This window comes from Gorilla gorilla, chromosome 15, assembly GCF_029281585.2.
Source record: "Gorilla gorilla gorilla isolate KB3781 chromosome 15, NHGRI_mGorGor1-v2.1_pri, whole genome shotgun sequence".
In the NCBI taxonomy this organism is placed as follows: Eukaryota; Metazoa; Chordata; class Mammalia; order Primates; family Hominidae; genus Gorilla; species Gorilla gorilla.
This window is the reverse complement of record NC_073239.2, coordinates 120,450,587-120,469,768: the sequence shown is the minus strand read 5'-3', so window position 1 is coordinate 120,469,768 and position 19,182 is coordinate 120,450,587. Positions and strand designations below refer to the sequence as shown.

General features: G+C 43.3%; 1 protein-coding gene across 22 annotated transcripts in view; it reads right to left on the bottom strand.

Moving 5' to 3' along the window:
- MARK3 (microtubule affinity regulating kinase 3) overlaps positions 1-19,182 on the bottom strand; it is a 117,424-nt gene that overhangs the window by 13,927 nt on the left and 84,315 nt on the right. For all 22 annotated transcript variants that reach the window (XM_019009580.4, XM_019009577.3, XM_019009578.4 and 19 more), the window contains 2 exons: positions 13,846-14,063; positions 9,404-9,507 (listed from right to left, as the gene is read on the bottom strand). In XM_019009580.4, the coding sequence (XP_018865125.1) occupies positions 9,404-9,507; positions 13,846-14,063 (322 nt within the window). The remainder of the gene's footprint in view (positions 1-9,403; positions 9,508-13,845; positions 14,064-19,182) is intronic.

Sequence of the window (19,182 nt, the reverse complement as noted above, 5' to 3'; positions counted from 1 at the left end):
ATGGTAAGATAGAGTGGCTGGAAGTCTGCAGTTCCATCTAACACACACAGTTACCGGACAAAACTACCCCCAGGAGTCTCACTGGGACACATTATTTGGAATTCCAGCTCAGTAATCATGTCCTTGGAATTCAAGGGCAGTTTCTTTCCTTTATGGATAAGTAGGAATACAGCTCTTCCAGTGTCTTTCTGCAGAAATCCTTTGGAAGCATTAAAAACTGGAAACTGGCAGGTTCTTCCTTTCCCTCACTCCCCATACACAGACTAACGACATCTTATTGGTGTCAACTTCCTAGCAGCTCTTCAGGTGGCCCATCTGCTCCACTTCTACCAGGGCCTCAGTATAGAGCCTCACTCCTTGTCTTCACTGGGTCCCCTGCCTTTGCCCCAACACCTCCAATCTATTCACCTTACAGCTGAGAACTTCTTAACATATAAACCAGACCTTGTCACTCATCTGCTCATACTTCTACAGAACACCAAGTCTTTGGTAAAAAGTTCAGTCTCCTCGACTTGGAGTGCAAGTACACATCCCCAGGCCCCTGAAGTCTGGCCCCTGCCATCTCTCTAGGCTTTGCCTTCTATCATTCCCTCCTGGAACTCAACTTTCTAGCCTTCCTGATGATGTGTGGTCCATTGGTCAGGCACCAGGTCAGAAAATGTTTGCAGGAGTTATTCTCTTGGTATGGAGGGCTGGGATCTTTCTATTCACTCTTCAAAAATGAACCAGATGTCGTCATCTCCATGAAGTATTATCTGATCCACTTTCCCTCTGAGAGCTAAATCACTTCTGTTTTTAGCTCATGCATGCCACATTGTATCCTAGTGACCCTTCTCTGCTGGAGGTCCCTGAAAACACAGCCCAAAATCTTGTCAATGTGCCCCCCACCAGTGTAAGCAGAAAGCCTGGCAGGGCAAGTATTCAACAAACGTTCTCCTAACAGAGCAGATTAATCAATTAGCAACTGGAATTCTGATAGCCCCAACATAAGGGAGATACGTCTTTAAAATCAAGAACTGCTTGTCCCTGAATTAAAACATTTTTATTTAAATTTTTATTTTTGGAGACAGGGTCTTGCTGTATTCACCCAGGCTAGAGTGCAGTGGCACTATCACAGCTTGCTGCAGCCTCAACCTCCTGGGGTCAAGCGATCCTCCTATCTCAGCCACAGGAGTGTGCCACTATGCCTGGCTAATTTTTAAATTTTTTGTAGAGATGGTGTCTCACTATGATGGCTAGGCTGGTCTTGAACTCCTGGGTTCAAGTGATCCTTCTGCCTCAGCCTCCCAAAGTGCTGGGATTATAGGCCTTGTGAGCCACTGTGCCTGGTTCTGTCCCTGCATTTTTGTTTGAGAATTCTGCCCTCTGGCTTGGGAGAATTTATACAGTCTGAGAAGGACTGGAAACAAATGTCTTATAAAGGCAAAAATTTATCCAGTTTCGTATTTCTGCCACTCAGTATCCATTGTTTTCCTGCAGCAACAATAATGAAATTTTGCTGTGGTGGAAGCAACTCTAGGCCCCACACAGATCAAGGAGACCCTGAGGGCTTCTGCTTGAGCACAGCTGTGTGCGGGAAGAAGTTATGTCTGATGGTGCCGAGCCCAATCATGGAACTACGGCCAAGGAGGCAGAAGCAGATGGACCCTAACTCTAGCCCTGGACATTTTTTAGTTATATGAACTAATAGCCCTTTTATATTTAAGCCTGTTTAGACTGGGTTTTCTGTCACCTGCAACAGAGACAGTTCTAACTGACTAAGGTTTTTAAAGAAATGCTCGGTTGTTTCTTGTACATGTGTACAGACACACGTACACATGAATGCACACAAATGTTATTTTTTTTTTTTTTTGAGACGGAGTCTCACTCTGTCGCCCAGAGTGCAATGTGATCTCTGCTCACTGCAAGCTCTGCCTCCTGGGTTCACGCCATTCTCCTGCCTCAGGCTCCCAAGTAGCTGGGACTACAGGCACCCACCACCACGCCCGGCTAATTTTTTGTATTTTTCGTAGAGACGGGATTTCACTGTGTTAGCCAGGGTGGTCTTGAACTCCTGACCTCGTGATCCACCCGGCTCAGCCTCCCAAAGTGCTGGGATTACAGGCGTGAGCCACCGTGCCTGGCTACACAAATGTATTTTTCTAACAAGATACAGCTAAATACAACTATCTCTTGTGCCCTTACCTTTCAGGGTGAGTCCAAGGTCAACACTCTACCTCCAGTTGTTGACTTTTTTCTTGCCCAAATTAGGAGCTAGTATCAGCAGATGTGCCAAGAAAAGCAGGGGAAGAAGATGCAGGAGTTGTTTGACCCTTTCCCTGGTGAATACAAATGGTCCCAAAGTCTTTGGAGAAGGAAAAGGCTTTTAGTCAGCTTGCAGGCAGGAGGGTGCTGCATCGATTCCTAATGAAGCACACTGCTGACAGGCCAAGCTAGATCTTTAAGGCATGCAAGCATAGTAAGAGGGTGTGGACAGATGCTTTGCAGAAAAAAAATGGATCCTCTAGAGACCTAAGAAGGAAATGTAAATTTATTTTCTCATTATAAATTAAAAAAAAATCTTTTTGTAGAGATAGGGTTTCGTCATGGCCCAGGCTGGTCTGGAACTCCTGAGCTTAGGCAATCCGCCCGTCTTGGCCTCCCAAAGTGCTGGGATTATAAATTACTAACTTGAGGCTGGGCGTGGTGGCCCACGCCTGTAATCCCAGCACTTTTGGAGGCTGAGGCGGGTGGATTGCTTGAGGCCAGGAGTTCCAGACCAGCCTGGCCAACATGGCAAAAACCCATCTCTACTAAAAATACAAAAATTAGTTGGGTGTGGTGGTGGGCCCCTGTAATCCTAGCTACTCAGGAGCCTGAGGTATAAGAATCGTTTAAACCCGGGGGTGGTGGCTGCAGTGAGCCGAGATCATGCCACTAAACTCCAGTCTGGGTGATAGAGAGAGACTGTTTCAAATTAAAATAAATAAATAAATAAACTTTTTGACATACTAATTTTAAAGGCAATTAAATAAACGTTTTAGAAATTTAATCCATGTCACATCATGAGTTTCACAAAGCAAGCAACAAAATATTTCCGATTTTTCTGATTTCTACAGTAGGCCTAACACCCAGAAGGAAACAGTAAACTCAGTAAGATGTTTGCAAATTTCAATTTTGTACAATCAAGCTCACAAAAATCCTATTTACAACAGGCAGCCCCAACATCACAATGGTCTACATATATATTCTAAAAGGTCATCAAGCTAATTGTTATGAAATTCGAATAATATTTCCCTCCAGAAAAGTGTTAAAAATGATAGTTTTATTTCCTATTCTAGCCCACAATCTACATAAGCAAAAACAGTAGCAGCATTACATTTTTTTAATAATTAAAAAAAATTTTTTTAAGTTTTTGTGGGTTCATAGTAGCTGTATTACATTAATTTTTTTATTTTTTTGAGACTGGGTCTGGCTCTACTGTCCAGCCTGGAATACAATGGTGTGATCTCAGCTCACTACAACCTCCATCTCCCAGGCTCAAACCATCCTCCTGCCTCAGCCTCCCAAATAGCTGGGACTACTGGCGTGTACCACCACACCTAGCTAATTTTTGTATTTTTAGTAGAGATGGGGTTTCACCATGTTGGCCAGGCTGGTCTCGAACTCCCGACCCCAGGTGATCCACTTGCCTTGGCCTCCCAAAGTGCTGGGATTATAGGCGTGAGGCACTGTGCCTGGCACCCAGCTAATTTTTTTGTATTTTTGGTAGAGATGGAATTTTACCATGTTGCCCAGGCTGGTCTTGAACTCCTGGGTTCAAGCAATCCTCCTGTCATGGCCTCCCAAAGTGCCGGGATTACATGGTGGCATGAGCCATCATGCCTGGTCTACATTTAAACCTTAATTGATAGAAATAGCAATGTTTTTCTTAAAATTCAAGTTGCATGAAGTTGAGTTCCTATTAATCTTCCCAACTGTTTTGTATTCATGACTATCTTTTAAAATTAAAAAAATACATATTTTTATAGAGACAGGGGTCTCAGGCCACTTTGTCCAGGCTGGTCTTGAACTCCTGGCCTCAAGTGATCTTCCTGTCTAGGCCTCCCGAAGTGCTGGGATGACAGGCCTTGTGAGCCACTGTGCCCAGTCTTGACTATCTTTTCTAAAACATTAATCCACTTAAGGTTACTAAAGAATAGGCACTTTGAATTTGTTGCTATGACCTCTAGCCCCTATCAGAACATTCTGATAAGAAATGTATTGGCTGCTGATTAAAAGCATACTCAAGTGACTGGGCAAAAGCAGAATTAAAAATATAGTCCAAGGACAGGCATGGTGGCTCATGCCTGTAAATCTAGTGTTTTGGAAGGCTGAGATTGGAGGATCCCTTGAGGCCAGGAATTTGAGACCAGCCTGGGTAACATGGGAAGACTTCATCTCTACAAAAAATTAAAAATTAGCCAGGTGTGGCGGTCCATGTCTGTAGTCCCAGCTACTCAAGAAGCCAACACAGGAGGATCGTTTGAGCCCAGGAGTTCAAGGCTACAGTACACTATGATCATGTCTGTGACTAGCCACTGCACTGCAGCCTGGGCCACACTGCAAGACTCCATCCATCTTAAAAAAAAAAAAAAAAAAAAAAAGCCTTTTTTTTTTTTTTTTTTTTTTTGAGATGGAGTTTTGCTCTTGTTGCCCAGGCTGGAGTGCAATGGTGCAATCTTGGCTCACCGCAACCTCTGCCTCCTGGGTTCAAGCGATTCTCCTGCCTCGGCCTCCCAAGTAGCTGGGATTATAGGCATGCGCCACCATGCCTGGCTAATTTTTTTTTTTTTTGTATTTTTAGTAGAGATGGGGTTTCTCCATGTTGGTCAGGCTGGTCTCAAACTCCTGACTTCAGGTGATCTGCCCACCTCAGCTTCCCAAAGTGCTGGGATTACAGGCGTAAGCCACTGTGCCCAGCCCTTTTTTTTTTGTTTTTGAGATGGAGTCTTGCTCTGTTGCCAGGCTGGAGTGCAGTGGCGCTATCTCGGCTCACTGCAACCTCTGCCTCCTGGGTTCAAGTGATTCTCCTGCCTCAGCTTCCCAAGCAGCTGGGACTACAGGCGCATGCCACCACGCCCAGCTAATTTTTAGACAGGGTTTCACCATGTTGGTTAGGATGGTCTCGATCTGCTGACCTCATGATCCACCTGCCTCAGCCTCCTAAAATGCTGGGATTACAGGTGGGAGCCACCGCGCCCAGCCTAAAAAAAGCAACTTTTATATGTAGTCCAAAGATACATACGCTAAGTGTCCTCAATCCTTCTCTGCTCAATCTCTATGTGGCTTGATGCAGGGTAAAGTGGATAAAATAATAAGCCACTTCACAATTTTGAAACTTTACAGTAATATCCAATATCTAAAATTTATTTGAAAGATTCTGGGCCTGGTGCAGTGGCTCATGCCTGTAATCACAGCACTTTGGGAGGCCAAGGCAGGTGGATCACTTGAAGTCAGGAATTTGAGACCAGCCTGGCCTAGTGAAACCCCATTTCTATTAAAAATACAAAAATCAGCCAGGTGTGGTGGTGTGTGCCTGTAATCCCAGCTACTGGGAGGCTGAGGCAGAAGAATTGCATGAACCCGGGAGATGGAGGTTGCAGTGACCCGAGATTGTGCCATTGCACTCTAGCCTGGGTAAAAGAGCGAGACTCCATCGCAGAAAAAAAAAGAAAAAAAGAAAAAAAAAAAAGAAAAGATTCTGTTTGCATTACTGTAACACCAGCACGTCACTTCCCTGGGGTCTTTAAATGAAGTAGTCTAAACAGTGTCGTCCGGGTATCTAAAGCATATGAAATCGTAGGAGCAGAGTGTCTCTGCTATGTAGGTGGTTTAGCAACATTATTAACTTGAAAGATTAGGTTTAGTCAGTGCAAACTAAGAAAATTCTGCATAACCTTGTCTGAACAGTCTATAATTAATAACGAAAGCTAACATTTGTTGAGCACTCACTATGTGTCAGTGCTATGTGGTTTAAGACTCACTGCAAACCTATACCATCATGACAGAATCATACAATTGAAGGTGTAATCAAACCTTCTCATGCCTAGTTTACACCAACCATTAGTCACGCCTGGAATCTGGCCATTTTTCGAGAATAACATCAGAAGGCAGAATAATTACAGCAGAAAGTGGGCTGGCCTTCAGCACGACCAGTTTAAAACTAGTCTCAGAAAACTAATCACAGGTGTTTGTGCCAAAGTAACAACTGGCCCTAACCTATGCTCCCTGTGTCATTAACTTTATTGTTCCCACAGGAAAGCTGATAAAACAAAGATTGGCCTAGTAAGAACCAATTAATAAAACTAATTTTCAAAAGAAAAAAGCTATTAAAATTAATTATATTGCCTATGACGAGAAAAAGCCTTGCATTTAGTAAGCCTTTAAAATATCCTGTTTACAGTAGGATTTTGAAGGTAGTAAGGGCTTAAGATATGTGGAGTCTTTGGTTTAAACCTTTACACAGTTTTTAAAAAATCAGCCATCATTATTCTCATGTTGAAATTCCGTATGAACACTCATATAAAGAAGAAAACATTTAAGGCTAAATGTCGAAAATATTTAAGGCTAAAATTGGAACTTAACGTGTTTGCTTCAGAAGTTAACATAGGTCCAGGCATCCTACAGCTCACTCATATTTTAAATTAGTGAAGAAATAAGATATATGGGTTGGTGAAGAGAGAGAAAAGGAACAATTTGCCGAAGAAGTCATCTGTGCAGGGAAAGCTAATTGTATCTCACTGAAGACTCACGCATCAATTTTAAGGGAAAGTTGTCACATTTAGTGCCTTAACTAAAGAAGTTAAACCCAATAATTTTCCAGTCTTTTAATTCATTTATAAGATAGGAAAGGAAAGTCCAAATATTATTAAAACAATGGGCCCTGTCTTTTAAGGTTTGGCGGTGAGACTCTCTTTGACTAAAGAGAAAGACGACACCTTCAGAAGCAAAGTATTTCAATGACTGATGCTAAGAGAAGCAATGAGACAGGTCAGGATATGAAAGAGTTGGCCCCAACAAGGCAGGTGTCTCCAAGGGGAATGCAGAAAGGAAATGTTGCCAAAGAAATTAAAGAAGTCTTAAATATTATTTCCAAAGAGTGAAACGAAAAATTTTAGGAAAAGAGAATCAGAAGACACAGGCATATATGCATGTGCCTGGTGTATGATATGTGTAGCACAGGATGGGAGCAGAGAGCAGATCTTAGTCTTAACACCCTTGAGGAGACTGACTCTGCACCTCAGACAGTCACATATCCTAAAGTTCAGAAGGAGCTGGGTAGTGCATTTTCAGAATTTAGAAGTAGTAAAGGTAATTAAACAACTTTTTTTTTTTTAGATGAGTCTTGCTCTGTCATCCAGGCTGGACTGCAGTGGCGCGATCTCAGCTCACTGCAAACTCTGCCTCCCGGGTTCAAGTAATTCTCCTGCCTCAGTCTCCCTGGTAGCTGGGACTACAGGCGCGTGCCACCACACATGGTTAATTTTCGTATTTTTAGTAGAGACGGGGTTTCACCATGTTGGCCAGGCTGGTCTCGAACTCCTGACCTCAAGTGATCCACCTGCCTTGGCCTCCCAGAGTGCTGGGATTACAGGTGTGAGCCACTGTGCCTGACCATGAAACATTTCTGTAGTCCTGTAGACTACAATCTGTAACACCAGAAACTTCTAATTAAGTCTTCTATTGATATTTTCTATTAAGTCACTTTTGAACGAGAAGAAATTTGAAAGCTAAGAACTGAACTATAATACAAATCTACCAGAGAGGAGACTACTATTAAGAAATACCTGGCCGGGTACGGTGGCTCACGCCTGTAATCCCAGCACTTTGGGAGGCCGAGGTGGGTGGATCACAAAGTTAGGAGATCGAGACCATCCTGGCTAACATGGTGAAACCCTGTCTCTACTAAAAATACAAAAAATTACCTGGGCATGGTGGCGGGCGCCTGTAGTCCCAGCTACTCGGGAGGCTGAGGCAGGAAAATGGCATGAACCCGGGAGGCGGAGCTTGCAGTGAGCCGAGATCAGGCCACTGCACTCCAGCCTGGGTGACAGAGCGAGACTCTGTCTCAAAAAAAAAAAAAAAAAAAAAGAAATACCTATACCAATCATTATCTGTAAACTATCTACCCCAGCTGCTATACTCAAGTTCTTAATAGTTTTTAATCATAAGAAAAGACAATGTTGAAACACACACACACACACACACACACACACACACACACACACACACACGTCAGAAAAGAGAACAAGAGAATGTAAATATTGCTAAAAATTCAACGAATAATAACCATAATCTTACAGAACAAATGTTACTCCTCATATCAACTCAATCCTAAGTGGCCTATGGAACAGGGAAGTGATAAGCAGTTTGGAACTAAGGATGAAGGAGGAGAGAATTTTTGATTAGGCTGTCACAAAATGTAGTGATCAAACATTTTGTTTGACTAATGAGATCAAACATAGGTTAGGATTAAGAAACAGAACCTCACACTGTAACTGCAGAAAGTAAATGTCAGAACAATTCTGATGCAAACAATGTTCAAGTTAAAAGAATGATGTACACTTACTGCTCTTCCAAAAACAAAGAAGGAAAATCCATGCCAGCCTGGGAAATTTGTTCTGAACAGAATATAGCATATTTAACTATTCTCTACCAATCTAACTTCTCTTTTCTCTCCACCCAGACTAACCCCACCTCAGAGTCTCTACACCTATCCAATCCCATTTTACTGACTCTACTTATTTTATTTCAAAACCCCACGAAAATCATGTGCATGATAGGATGCTCTCCTTATTGACATGTAACATCATTGTCTTTTTAAAATCACGCTCATCCTATGTATGCTTGCTATGTAGCCAAATTAAAAGCATTCAGAAGGCTGGACTCTCCACTTCTCTTGGCTTCTCCAGTGTTTCTATTTAGACTCAGCCATCTGGACCCTTTGGTAAACTGCTGACCTTTAATGCTACCTGGTGCTGTACATTCTCCCGAGGTATGACTCTCTGCCTCACGTCCTTATCTTCCCCCACTTTCGGCTTTTGTTCAAGTTATTAATGAGCACAAGACAATCTCCATTTCCTTATTCACTGTTCTACAACATAACCACAGCTTACTATCTACTTCCTCTAGGAAACCCCCTGGGTTTAACTCAATCCTTTTAATCATCATACACAGCCAGGCAGGAGGATGATGCTCTGGACAACAAAAAGAATTTAGTATTCTAGTATCCTGCTAAAAATTAGTATACAAATTTAACTTACCTTCAGAGAATACTTACAGTTTTAATTTGAAAATGACTATAAAAACAAAGCAGTAAATAACATGCTTCCATTTCTCTTGGGAAAAACAACTTTTCTTACAAACAGGTAGAATCTCCTACCTGTTTTCTTTGCCATTCTGAATCACTGAGTGTCTATCAGCTGTAGTTCTCTCACTGCAAACATAAGTATTTCGTCGTGTCATTCCACCAGATGCTGTGTTACTCTATAAAAAAGGGCATTTTTGTCTTAAATTTATTTGGTAAATACAGTACAATGAGAAAAAATGAACTTATCTACATAAATAGGAATGCCAGTCTTTTATTTACTTGTTTTTGGAGGCAAGGTCTTACTCTGTCACCCAGGCTGGAGTGCAGTGGAGCAATCTTGGCTCTGCCTCCCAGGATCAAGCAATCCTCCCACCACAGCCTCCCAAGTAGCTGGGAATACAGGCATGTGCCACCACATTTGGCTAATTTTTTTTTTTCTTTTTTGAGACGGAGTCTTGCTCTGTCACCATGCTGGAATGCAGTGGTGCGATCTCGGCTCACTGCAACCTCCCCTTCCTGGGTTCAAGCGATTCTCCTGCCTCAGCCTCCTGAGGTGCCCGGCCTGACAACCTAATTTTAAAATCGGCACCTTCAATAGATATTTCTTTAAAAAAGCTATACAACGGCTGGGCGCGGTGGCTCACACCTGTAATCCTAATACTTTGGGAGGCAGAGGTGGGCGGATCTCCTGAGGTGAGGAGTTCGAGACCAGCCTGACCAACATGGAGAAAACCCGTCTCTGCTAAAAATACAAAATTAGCTGGCTGTGGTGGTGCATGCCTGTAATCCCAGCTACTCAGGAGGCCAGGAGGCTGAGGTAGGAGAATCACTTAAACCTGGGAGGCGGAGGTTGCGGTGAGCTGAGATCGCACCATTGCACTCCAGCCTGTGTAACAAGAGCAAAACTCAGTCTCAAAAAAAAAAAAAAAAAAAAAAGCTATACATATGGCCAAGAAGCACATGAAAAGATGCCCAATATCATTGGTCATTAAAGAAATGCAAATCAAAAGCATGAGGTACTACTTCATACCTGCTAGGAAAGCTTTAAATAATAAAATAATTATTAATTGTTAGAAAGAATGTGAAGAAAACAGGGACTCTCACTATTGCTGGATAAAATGGTACAGTTGTGAGGAAAACAGTTTGGCAGTTTCTCAAAAAATTAAACATGGAGTTACCATATTACTCAACAATTTTATTCCTAAATATATACCCAGGAAAAATGAAAACACAGCCAGGTGCAGAGGCTAACACCTATAATCCCAGCACTTTGGGAGGCTGAGGCAGGAGGTCTGCTTGAGCCTAGGAGTTTGAGACCAGCCTGGCTGGGCTACACAGGGAGACCTCATCTCTACCACAACAAACAAACAGAAAAAACAAGCCAGGCATGGTGATGCATGCCTGTGGTATCAGCTATTTGGGAGGCTGAGGTGGGAGGATCACTTGGGTCTGGGAGGTCGAAGTTGCAATGAGCCGTGTTTGCACCACTGTACTTTAGCCTAGGTGACACAGTGAGACCATCTCCTCCCCAAGAAAGAAGGAAAGAAATTAAAACATTTAAGTCCACATAGAAATTTGTACACAATTGTTTACAGTAGCATTATTCATTTTAACCAATACATGGAAATAATATAAATGTCCATCAACAGATGAACAGTTAAATTGTAGTATATATACAGAATGGAATATTACCCCCAAAAGAAACAAAGTACTAATACATGCTACAGGCCGGGCACAGTGGCTCATGCCTGTAATCCCAGCGCTTTGGGAGGCCGAGCGGGTGGATCACCTGAGGTCGGGAGTTCGAGACCAGACTGACCAACATGGAGAAACCCCGTCTCTACCAAAAATACAAAATTAGCCAGGCATGGTGGCGCACACCTGTAATCCCAGCTACTCAGGAGGCTGAGGCAGGAGAATCGCTTGAACCTGGGAGGTGGAGTTTGCAGTGAGCCAAGATCGTGCCATTGCACTCTAGGCAACAGGAGCGAAATGCCATCTCAAAAAAAAAAAAAAAAGGGAAAAGAAAATACATGCTACAACTTGGATGAACCATGAAAACATTATGTTGAGTCAAAGAAAGAAGTAGACACAAAAGGATACATGTGAAATGGTTCCATTTATATAAAATATTCAGAACAGGCAAATCCAGAGACAGAACACAGACTGGTGGTTGCCAGGGAATGAGGGGGAAGGGAGGGGGGCAGAGGGGAGAGGAGGAATGGAAAGTGATTACTTAAGGGATACAGGTGTTCTTTTTTTTTTTTTTTGAGATGGAGCCTCGCTCTTTCGCCCAGGCTGGAGTGCAGTGGCACCATCTCGGCTCACTGCAACTTCTGCCTCCTGGGTTCAATTGATTCTCCTGCCTCAGCCTCCCGACTAGCTGGGATTACAGGCGCCCGCCACCATGCCTGGCTAATTTTTGTATTTTTAGTAAAGATGGGGTTTCACCATGATGGCCAGGCTGGTCTTGAACGCCTGACCTTGTAATCTGCCCACTTCGGCCTCCCAAAGTGCTGGGATTACAGGCGTGAGCCACTGCGCCCGGCCACTTTTTTTTTTTTTTTTAAGGACAGGGTCTTGCTGTGTTGCCCAGGCTGGAATATGGTGGTGTGACCATGACTCACTGCAGCCTCAACCTCTTGGGTTGAAATGATCTTCCCACCTGAGCCTCTCAAGCTCTCAAGTAGCTGGTACTACAGGTGTGCATCATCATGCTCAGCTATTTTCTTTTTAATTTTTTTTTGTAGAGATGAGGTCTCACTCTGGTGCCCAGGCTGATCTCAGACTCTTGGGCTCAAGCGATCCTCCCACCTCAGCCTCCCAAAGCGCTGGGATTATAGGGGTTAGCCACTGTGCCCAGCCTAAACAGATGCTCCTTCTGGGGAGCTGAAAAAGTTCTGAAACTAAAGACAGGTGTTGGCTGCACAATACTGTGAGTGTACCAAATGCCACCGCATTGCCCACTTTAAAATGGTTAATCATTGTCATGTGGATTCACATGAATTTAACTTCCAAAACAAAAAACTAAAAAGCAAGGAACAAGTCACAGCTATGGACTTTTTTTTTTTTATTTTTTGAGATGGAGTCTCGCTCTGTTACCCAGGCTGGAGTGCAATGACACAATCTCGGCTCACTGCAACCTCCATCTCCTCGGTTAAAGCAATTCTCCTGCATCAGCCTCCCGAATAGCTAGGATTACAGGAGCACGCCACTATACCCGGCTAATTTTTGTATTTTTAGTAGAGATGGGATTTCACCATGTTGGCCAGGCTGTTCTTGAACTCCTGACCTCAAGTGATCCGCCCACCTTGGCCTCCCACAGTGCAGGGATTACAGGTGTGAGCCACTGTGCCTGGCCATAGCTATGGAATTTTATCAGATAATTTTTAAACAAAGATAGAGCAGTCACTTTTACTACAGCTTGAGCAGACCATCTACAGAGAAATCCCGAAGACTCATGGGAGAAAATAATAATGTTGCTAACTACCTTTTTTCCTTTGTAAGTAATTTAATATGGGTGGACTGAAAATACTCATGATTCACTTTCAGAAGGGCAGTGTGTGTAGACAAGAGCAAAGGCGAAGAGAAGTCATGAAGGCAGGGAATAATGCCCTCATCTTCTCTGGTAACTGTCAATAAACGTTGGAGACTGAATTTTAACTGCAGGAGTATGGAAACAATAATCCTACTGTATGGCATTTGGAGGCCAAAATAAACTTTTCACACAGGGTTTACTTCGACTAAGCATAAGGTCAGAGGATGAAACACGCAAAGCCCCTTGGGGTCCTTCATGCACCCAGTCCCCAGAATGGAACAATGAAGGGCTTTCAGAGAGCAACAGGGTTTCTCCACAGCCTCCTCAGTCCAGGGTTTTTCTGGAGTTGGAAGCAGCTGGGATTACAGGTTCCTGCCACCACGCCAGGCTAATTTTTGTATTTTTAGTAGAGACGGGGCTTCACCATCTTGGCCAGGCTGGTCTTGAACTCCTGACCTCGCGATCCACCCACCTCGGCCTCCCAAAGTGCTGAGATTACAGGCGTGAGCCACCGCGCCCGGCTGGATTAGTGTTTTATAAAAGGGCTTGAGGGGGTGAGTTCACCCCTTCTGTCCCTTCAGCCACATGAGAACACAGCATTTGTCTCCTCTGGAGGATGCCAGCACCAAGGCGTCATGTTGGAAGCAGAGAACAGGGCCCTTGCCAGACACGGAACTTGTTGGTGCCTTCATCTTGGACTTCTCAGCCTCCAGAATTGTACGAAATCAATGTCTCTTCTTTATAAACTAGCCAGTCTCAGGTATTTTGTTACAGCAGCAAGAATGAACTAAGAGAGTGTCAACAATAAATACCTACAATGCAGCAGGTAGGATTTCTGTAAGTTAAGATTGGGCATGGCTGCCTAGTAGAGAGGGCATTCCAGTACGGGAGACCACAGGAGTAAAATGAACACCTGGTGTCTAGTCGGTTCCAACCCTACCACCCTAAGACCACTCTATAGTTCAACAACACTTACACTAGGGACAGTGGAGCTTTTCTTGCGTTCAGGAATATCCGCCTTATTGGGATTACTTGCATTCCCAAGCATGGGACTGGCTGGAGCAATTCCCTTTCCTCCAACAGCACTGCCACTTGATTTCCGGGAGGAAATTCCATCTTCTTTGAGGTCACTATCTGCAGTGCTGGTCTGACTCCTTTTTGGATACGCCACAACAGAAGGAATAGCTGGTCCAGCTAAAATAAAGAGTTCATTTTTTAAATGACTGAATATAGTTTCAAGTTTTATTTTGTGACAGTAACCATATTTTGTAAGATGATCTAAGGTTGCTATTCACCTAAAAAAATGTAAAACAGTAAAATCCTCTAAGATGTTTCCCACTTATATCTAATGTTTGCCTTATTCAATGAATTCAATATTGAAATTTCACTTAATACCCCTAACTTTCTACTTAAAAGATTTTTTTTTTAATAGTAAGTGTTTAGAGTTGTCCTTTGGAAACATCTTAAGGTGGTGGTACTGCATAGATTCAAACTAATTAGATGCATACATAACAAGCAGAATGAACCAGTTCATCTTGTACATCTGAGTGAATTACATCCTCTTTTGTAGGAGAGATGCCATCACCTTTTGGAAGACAAAAGTATAGATTTTATGGGCCACTTCTTTTGAAGTTTTATCTTGGATCTTTTTAAAAGCACTCATAATCTTCTAGATAAACTGGAGTTTCAGTAGACAGGGGAAGGTGTAGAAGCAAAGGAATCATGCAAGCGACAGGGAGGAAGTCGGTGGAGGTCACTAGTCATTCCTGCCACTCCAGGAGGAGTGTGTCCAGGGACATGTGCCTAGGGACATGTGGATGACAGACTAATGTCCTGTAGTAAACCATATAGAGACTCCAATAGCAGCACAGGAGATTCAGAGGGCAAAGAATCTTGGAAATGAACATGGTAACTAGTATATGCCTCAGATATGATAATCCAGTGGTAATCTTAAAAGACAGAGTCAAATGCTTGTTTTTTCTTTTTTTTTTTTTTTGAGACGGAGTCTAGCTCTCTTGCCCAGGCTGGAGTGCAGTGGCGCAATTGTGGCTCACTGCAACCACTGCCTACTGGGTTCAAGGGATTCTCCCGCCTCAGCCTCCGGAGTAGCTGAAACTACAGGCGCATGCCAACTAATTTTTTTTTTTTTGTATTTTTTTTTTTTTTTTTTTTTTTTTAGTAGAGACGGGGTTTCACAGTGTTAGCCAGGATGGTCTCGATCTCCTGACCTCGTGATCCACCCACCTTGGCCTCCCAAAGTGCTGTGATTACAGGCGTGAGCTACTGCGCCCAGCCTGTTTTTTCTAAGGCAGAAGAGAATTTATATTTTAGATATATTAAAGGTGGGAGGTGTGTGGTAGTTCATGCTTGTAATTCCAACACTTTGGGAGACTGAGGTGGGAGGATGGCTTCAGCTCAAGAGTTTGAGGCTACATGTGGCTTGGGTGACAGAGTGAGAACCTGTCTCAATAAATACATTTAAAAAACAAACAAACAAAAACCGGAAGTGGGGAGGAGCTAGTTCTTGGACAAAAATCTAAATGGCAAACCTATTTGGAACTGAATTAAAAGTAAATAAGGGCTTAATTTTATTTGTGGGAGAACAACAACTAAGCTTTCGGTTTAGTAATTTTAACATATAAAACAAAAACTTAATCAAGTATAGGGTGATATTAGCCTCAATGCTTATCTTTCTTCCCAATACCATGAGACGTCTACTGACATTGTGAACTTTCAGATTACTACTGATTGGCTTTCCAGCTTTTATTTGTGTTTAGAAAATATAAAACCTTTTAAGATTTGAGATTCTGAAGAGAAACAGACCTTGATCTAATCCACTGACCTCGTTCAGATTTCCCCAGTTTTACTTGCACTAATTTGTATGTCTGTGTATTTCATTCTATACTCTTTTATTACATGTTCAGATTCATGTGGTCACCATCAGTCAAGATTCAGAACATTTCCATTTCAAAGACGCTGTGGACTACCCTTTCATAGCCACAGCCACTTCCCTCTTACTCTAACTCCCTTTTGCTAAACCCCTGCAACCGCTAACCTGCTCGCCATCTCTAGAATTCTGTCATTTCAAGAATGTTATATGAATGGGCATCCATGGAATGTAACCTTTTGTGTGTTGAGATCCATCCGAGTTGTGCACATCATAGTTTGTTCCTTTTTTTTTTTTTTTCGAGACGGAGTCTCGCTCTGTAGCCAGGCTGTGGAGTGCAGTGGCTCAATCTTGGCTCACTGCAACCTCCACCTCCCAGGTTCAAGCGATTCTCCTGCCTCAGCCTCACAAGTAGCTGGGACTACAGGCGCCTGCCACCATGCCCGGGTAATTTTTTGTAATTTTAGTAGAGACGGGGGTTTCACCATGTTGGCCAGATGGTCTCGATCTCTTGACCTCGTGATCTGCCTGCCTCGGCCTCTCAAAGTGTTGGGATTACAGGCGTGAGCCACCGCGCCCAGCCTGTTCCTTTTTATTGTGAGTAGCAGTCCACGGTATGGATGTGTCACACAGAAATTTCATTTTTTTTTTTTTTTTTTGAGATGGAGTCTCGCTCTGTTGGCCCAGGCTGGAGTGCAGTGGCATGATCTTGGCTCACTGCAAGCTCCACCTCCCGGGTTCACGCCATTCTCCTGCCTCAACCTCCCGAGTAGCTAGGACTACAGGCACCTAACACCAAGCTCAGCTGATTTTGTTTTTGTATTTTTAGTAGACACAGGGTTTCACCGTGTTAGCCAGGATGTTCTCGATCTCCTGACCTCGTGATCCGCCTGCCTCGGCCTCCCAAAGTGCTGGGATTATGCGACTGGCCAGAAATTTCATTTTTATGTAATCAAATTTGTAAGTCTTTTATTTCATGGGTTTGGTGTTTGGGGTGACAGAAACACCTTCACCAGTCCAAGTTACAAAGCAAATAATCCCAAGGTTTCTTTCAATATTTCCGGAGTTTTATTTACATCTTTTTTTTTTTTTTTTGAGACGGAGTCTCGCTCTGTCGCCCAGACTGGAGTGCAGTGGCTCTATCTCGGCTCACTGCAAGCTCTGCCTCCCGGGTTCATCCATTCTCCTGCCTCAGCCTCCAGAGCAGCTGGGACTATAGGTGCCCACCACCACGCTCGGCTAATTTTTTCCATTTTTTAGTAGAGACGGGGTTTCACCATGTTAGCCAGGATGGTCTCGATCTCCTGACCTCGTGATCCACCTGCCTTGGCCTCCCAAAGTGCTGGGATTACAGGCATGAGCCACTGCGCCCAGCTCTATATTTGTATCTTAACTCCAATTAGAATTCATCCTTGTATAAGATGTGAGAAATTGATCCAAATTAATTTTTTTTCTGAGAACTACCAAATTGCCCCAATACCACTCATTGATTAGTAAACAGTGATTTTTTTTTTCATTTTTTAAAAAACAAGCTAAAGAACCCCTTGAAAATCAGATGATCACCATTCGCAGAAAAAGTGTGTACACACATATGGGGTGTTCACATGTGGGTCTCAAACTAGGAAGGACAGCTACAGATTACATCGTGGCTTTAGAGAAGCAGGCACCCATGCAGAGGTCAGCATCCACAGGCAAGGAAAAGGGAAGGGAGAGGTGAGACGAGGCAGGAGGATGAGGTGAAAGTTAGGCTGGCTATACAGGCTTGCCTGCCTTTAGAAATTCCAAGAAAGATGAGGATTATGAAAAAGCTACTCCTATGAGGTGCTTCAGTGGAGAAAAAACACAGGGCTTGGACCAGAAGGCCTGAGCTCTGCCCCAGGTGTTTCTCATTTACTATGTAACCTTGGGAGACTTGGTAATCTCTCTTGGTCTGTTTCTTTAGGGATAAAACAGAGGTTTGGTGAGTGTACAATACTATGTCTAAAGCTCTTTTTATCTCTAAAATTGAGCTGGGGGGAAAAAGGCACTAATAATCCGGATGGAATCTATGTGCTTAAGGAATAACTTACTAACATATTCCTTAGAGAAATGTGAAAATCCCATTGTCAGGTTTCTTCTAGGATTGAGGGACAAGTTAAACCAGATGGTTTCAGGGCAATATACGGGCATTTAATTGCCATGTGGTCCATAAGCACTAGAAACCCCCCTTGTTAGTGACTAACATGAACACAAAAAAGGCAGACCTAGATCAACACGTCACCTACAAATGCTAGGAGCACAAATCCTGATGTGAGAATGAGTTCTGAGCTCTCAGTTACACCCTAGAATAGCAGGCACTGTAGATGGTTTACTAGTGATATTAGTACACTGTTGCTTCAGTCTAAACCATGTAGAAAGGCAAGCAACAGAAGGAAGAGAAATGGAAATCAAGCCAAGTGTCATCATTTTTAGTACAAAATCAAAGCTGTCCACACCTAAAATGCCCTGTGCAGTCCTAAGTGTCAAATCTCAAGATGAAAGTATTAAGATGGAAAATGTCCAGAGAAGAGAAATAAAATGAGGCTGAGCGCAGTGACTCATGCCTGTAATCCCAGCACTTTGGGAGGCTGAGGCGGATGGATCACCTGAGTTCAGGAGTTCGGGACCAGCCTGGCCAAATGTGATGAAACCCCGTCTCTACTAAAAATAAAAAAATTAGCTGGGCATGGTGATGCATGCCTGTAGTCCCAGCTACTCGGGAGGCTGAGGCAGGAAAATTGCTAGAACCCAGGAAGCAGAGGTTGCAGTGAGCCGAGATCGCGCTATTGCACTCCAGCCTGGGTGACAAGAGTGAAACTCCATCTCAAAAAAAAAAAAAAAAAAAAAAAAAAAAAACATAGATTTAGTTCCTGAATCCTGGAATAGTAGAATTAAAGGAAATATCTGCAATGTTAACATTTATAGTTATGGGCGAGTAAACACACATGCTAGCCTCAGGACTCTGACACACAGGCTGCCTTGAAGGCAGAGCAACTGTAGAGCCTGGTAAGCCTACCCACTGGGAGTCTTATGTCTCATAAAGGACTCGCTTCTAGGTGAAGTTTAAAAGGGAGAGTGGCTTAACCACACTAACAGCAAGAGTATGGACGAGAATGACACAGTACAACATTTAAACCAATTAAGGCAAAACTGAGGTTCCATATATTCTCCAGGGCTGTCCTGTCTATTATCAGAGTTACTGGCCACAACTGGCTATATATTACACTTAAGTACAATTTTTTTTTTTTTTTGAGATGGACTCTCACTCTGTCACTAGGCTGGAGTGCAGTTGCACGATCTTGGCTCATTGCAACCTCTGCCTCCCAGGTTCAAGCGATTCTCCCACCTCAGCCTCCTGAGTAGCTGGAATTACAGGCACACACCACCATGCCCAGCTAATTTTTTTTT